This window comes from Trypanosoma grayi, assembly GCF_000691245.1.
Source record: "Trypanosoma grayi strain ANR4 Tgr_1129_V1, whole genome shotgun sequence".
NCBI classification, from domain to species: Eukaryota; Euglenozoa; class Kinetoplastea; order Trypanosomatida; family Trypanosomatidae; genus Trypanosoma; species Trypanosoma grayi.
In genome coordinates, this window is record NW_008826748.1 from 1 (window position 1) to 4698 (window position 4698).

At 45.8% G+C, this 4698-nt stretch overlaps 2 protein-coding genes across 2 annotated transcripts; both read left to right on the forward strand.

Annotated features, from left to right (window-relative positions):
* Positions 1 to 43: 43 nt before the first annotated feature.
* DQ04_11291000 (putative peroxisomal enoyl-coa hydratase) lies at positions 44 to 991 on the forward strand (the record flags this gene model as incomplete). Its single annotated transcript, XM_009316489.1, has 1 exon — positions 44 to 991. One exon carries the CDS (start codon positions 44 to 46, stop codon positions 989 to 991), a length of 948 nt encoding a protein of 315 aa, XP_009314764.1.
* Positions 992 to 1503: 512 nt separating this feature from the next.
* On the forward strand, positions 1504 to 2661 carry DQ04_11291010 (RNA-binding protein; the record flags this gene model as incomplete). The annotated part of the gene is made up of 1 exon (XM_009316490.1): positions 1504 to 2661. One exon carries the CDS (start codon positions 1504 to 1506, stop codon positions 2659 to 2661), a length of 1158 nt encoding a protein of 385 aa, XP_009314765.1.
* Between the last annotated feature and the right edge of the window lie 2037 nt (positions 2662 to 4698).

Genomic DNA, 4698 nt, shown 5'->3' on the forward strand with positions numbered 1-4698 from the left:
CCGATTGTATGATAGAGGCCTTTTAGTCTTGATATTGCTTTTGATGCTACGACGATGCTGGGGTTGCCGCAGCTCTTTTTCTTTGCTAGCTAACTTTGAGCCGTTTGAGCTCTACAGCTACAAGGATTCCGGAGTTTGCGAAATAGTGGCGTCCAATAAGAAGAATCCGTTGAACCTTTTGGATAGGTCATACTTCTCCTCCTTGATGAAAGTGACTCATTATCTATCAAGCGACCTTAGTGGAATGGCGCGCGTGGCGATTTTGACTTCAAAAGAGGGGACCCCTTTCTCGGCTGGTTTAGATTTGAATGAGTTGCGAAAGCTACAGCAAGAACGGGCGACAAAAACAACACACGATGAAACCAAAGATATTGTGGGTAAAAATTCGGCCACGCAGTTTCAACACCAGCACGTGCTGGTCCGTTTCTTCCAAAACAGTGTTTCTTCGTTGGCTCGCTGTCGCATTCCGATAATATGTGCGATTGATGGACACTGCATTGGAGGAGCAACTTCTATTATTACGGCTTGCGACTTCCGTTACGCCACTGAGAAGGCATCATTTTCGGTGAAGGAGGCTCAGGTTGGTATTGCGGCTGATCTTGGTGTTCTACAGCGACTTCCGGGGATTGTTGGTGAAGGCCGTGCTCGAGAACTTGTGTACACTGCACGTTCCTTTAATGGCAACGAAGCAAAAGAAATGGGTCTCGTGGAAGAGGTCTTCACCAATCGAGATGAAATGATGAAATCAGTGCGACATGCCGCCAGTATTATTGCGGCAAATTCTCCGTTGGCTGTGCAGGGGTCGAAGTTGTTAATGAACCATCGAAGAGAGCCTGATGTGGAGAGGTCCCTTGAATACACTGGGGCCTGGAGTGCAGCGAATTTGTCATGCGGTGACGTTGCTGAAGCTGCAATTGCATTTGCAAAGAAACGCCCCCCCCATTTTAAAGACCACTTGTTAGATCCAAGCTCTTCTATGCCGCGGGATTGAGATCGAGCATGTTTAAGAGATAGAGGGGAGACAACGCTTTGAGCTCCTGAAGCTGCCTCTACTTGTTATGCTTGCATGACTATATATCAGCCTTTTCTTTTGTATTTTTTGCTCCCTCGAGTGTCTTCTTTTCGTATATGATTCTTTGTTTCTGTTGTTGAGTTTTTTTTTCTCGTTCGCCACGTTTATTTCCTTACACAGAGAGAGGAGTGCGGCGCTTCATTACGCATGAAGGTTGTACTGTTGTTCTCAGTGGAATGAGGTTCACCCTGCTTACTGTTTGGCTTGCTTTTTTTGAGTTTTCCTTCTTTCTTTTCTTCCTTTTTCATCTGATTTCGTAGGGCTCTGAATCCGAAGTGTATACAAACGTTAGAACCACTACATTTTTAGCGGACGTTTATCACTTGTACATCAGGGGTGCAGGACTTTTTTGGCGTAAAAGAAAAGGAAAAAGAACAGTAGTTATACGAAAAGCTCCAACTTGCCCCTTTCCCCCTACAAAAAAGAAGAAGATGAACTACGCAACGGTACTGAACGGTCCGTTTTCAAGTAACAACAGCAACCAATACCCGCGATTGGGATACCCCCCTAATTGCTATGGGCAGCAGGCTGAGATGATGGGTCAGCCATCCCCAATGATGCAGCCACAACAGATAAGCAGTGGCTCCAGCCAAACCGTGAATGTGTACCAACAGTTTCCCCAACCTCCTATGCTGAGAGACCCTAGGAGCAACATTCATATTGGAAGCAAGCTCTTCGTTGGGCAGGTCCCTGCCATGACAACTGAAGAGCAGCTGCGCCCGGTGTTTGAGCCGTACGGGGAACTATTAGAGGTAAAGATAATGCGTGATCCGTCGGGGCGGTCAAAGGGAAGCGCGTGGGTACGCTATGAAACAAACGAAATGGCCATGAATGCCATCAACGCCCTTCACGAGAAGCACACTGTTCCACCTCAAACAAACCCACTGCGCGTGCAATTTGCTACGCCTAACAGCGCAAAGCATCAACAGCAACAACAGCAGCAGCAACAAAGGTACCCTCTGGAGATGAGGGCGCCAATAAATTCGTACAATTTTGGTGGGCCAATGGATGGTAATGCGCCGCAAGGCGGTATGGTGATGCTGCGCCCAGGTGTCTCGTCCAACATAATCTCTTCCCTTTCACCAAACAGCGGGAGTGGGGGCCGGTATGTGTCTCCAACCATTGGTGCACCCATTGAGTCCGCGTCTATGATGACGGGGTCTTACACATCTTCGGCATACCGTTTTGATAACACAAGCAACGTTGGGAGCAGAAGGGATGTGTACTCGACTTCAGATCAACTGCAAGCCGCTGCAGCACAGTTATGCCCGCCGCAAAGAGGGAGCTTTACTTCTCTCACCACACCGCAAGGCATATACAATCAGCAGTCGCCCTCGCAACAAAATATGGCTCGTAATAATAACAGCAGCAAGAATGGTTCAAACGTCAATATGGGTCAATTGGGTTCCGGACATGGTATGGGCAACGCCAACAGTATTGGGGCACCATCCATGACAGCTGATTCTTCTTCCTTCAATTCCGGAACGACCATTTGGGAGATGAGGAACAACAACAACAACGGCCTCCAAGCTCAGGAACAGCGCGAAGCATTAGTGCGCGTGCGTCCAGGCGAAAGAAAAGATGATTGAAAAAAGAAAATTAAGCGACGGTGAAAAAACAACAAGAACAAGGGGATTTGTAAATACCATCACCAGAATATGACCTAATTTATCGTTTGTGTTCACAGGCACGTGTATCATAGTGGCGTCAAAAGCTATTCCGGACGTATGGGGGATAATATAGAACGTATCATTACCTCTTTCTCGAAGGAGAAGCTTCAGATTGTTGGGAGGACACTGTGATTACTTTCTGAAGTGAAGAAACGACACGAGAATTTATCATGGGTGAGATATAGGGAGGATGAGGGGAGAGACACCCCGAGGTGAGTTGTCTGCAACGAAAACAGGAAAAAAAAATGTGGTTATGGCTGCTGCAGCTTCCAAGGAAAGTAGAAGATTGTGATCTATGTGAGGGAAATATGCAGGGGATTGTCAAGTCGCAGGACCACACAAGTATCGCGCAAGCTCCGGGATCAACTGTTGGTGGTTCTGAGTGACTCTTCAGGTTTATTGCTATTCACATACACTCACCATGCAGCAACGTATCGTGAATGGGCTAATGCAACAATGTGGTTTGCGTCTTTAAATGTGTGTGGGTTCGGCGATCAAGAAGGTACAATAGAATACTCAAAAAAAGCCAAGAAGAAATAAAAAAAAAAAAAGAAAAATAAGAATGAAAATATTGAGGCAGGTCCAATTAAAAAAGAAAATAGAAGGAAATGCATCGGCGGGGACACTGAGTTCCATAAGGTAGCGCCACAGAGGTATCGTTTGGAAGCATATTCTCTGAACTTTTTCTCCACAGATCCCACTTCATCTGATAAATGAGAATTATGAAGGCAAAAAACAAGAGGAGAGATACGGGTGTGGTGAGAACACCGAAAGGTAGAAAAAGGGTCCAATAATCATAGCAACAGCATCCGACTACTACCTTTCGTCCTCAAACATCATATTTCCTCTGTTCTCCAGGATGATTGTAATGAGAAAAGAGCTTTATTTTGTTGTTGCGGAGGGACAACAGTGATACGGGCAGCTGCCCGTGCTACTATCAAAGGGATTGAAAGTACAAACAACAAAACTACCAACACAACAAGAAAGAAAATATCAATTTAATCCAAAGGAATATGTGACCGCAGAATTAAGAAGTGTTATATTTGCTTGTGCCGTGTGAAAATGAGGAGGGGTAAAGTGTCATTTACTACTCTTGGGCTTCTGCCGTGTCTTTGTATTCCTTCATTCCCCTTTCTTTTTCTATCTCTCTGTGTGTGTACTCCGGGGGCTGAACACTGGTTGCTTTGAGTACGTGTGTTTCCATCATATTGTATTGCCTTTCTCCATTGCTTTCATTCCGTGCTGTGTCTGTTCATCTCTGTGTGCCCTCACTGTTTGATGTTTTGGGTTTTCTGCTCTGCTTGCGAGGGGAGCCAGACACAGATCACGGGACGGCGCCTCGAAATGGTCGGCAGGATTACGCAAGTAGAAAAAAAATGTATTGGGTAGTAAAGGTATAATGTTTTTATGCTCTTTTTCGTTCTTTTCTGTTTATTTCCGTTTTATTGCGTTTCATTTGCTTTATCTTCGTTGTTTCACCTGTTCTTTGGCCTTTTTGTTGCTGTTCTTGTTTTCTGATTTTTTTTTCTCCTTTTTGTGCGATGGTATAACTCAATTATATATTTATATATATTATGTGTGTATGTGTACGCGTGTGCGGCGCCACTGCTTGCTGCCCTGTTGACGGTGGGGTTTATGTGCGTGCAAGAGTGGGAGATGGGCGTTTCCATTCGGCTGGCGCGCGCGCACACACACACACACACACACACACACACAGAGCCACACGCAGCGGGGAGGCACAGAATTTCTTTTCCGCACATACGGTGCACACATACACAGAGAGAGAGGAGAAAAGGAAAAAGCTGAACAGAGAGGCGGGGGAGCGAAATAGAGGAAATGAAAGAAGACACAGAACCTAAAGCACAGATGCAGTTCAATGAAATTGAACTCTGGACATGTTGCGAATGGGGATACTGGGCTGCGCAGACAACATGCTGCTTAGCACACTTTCCACGT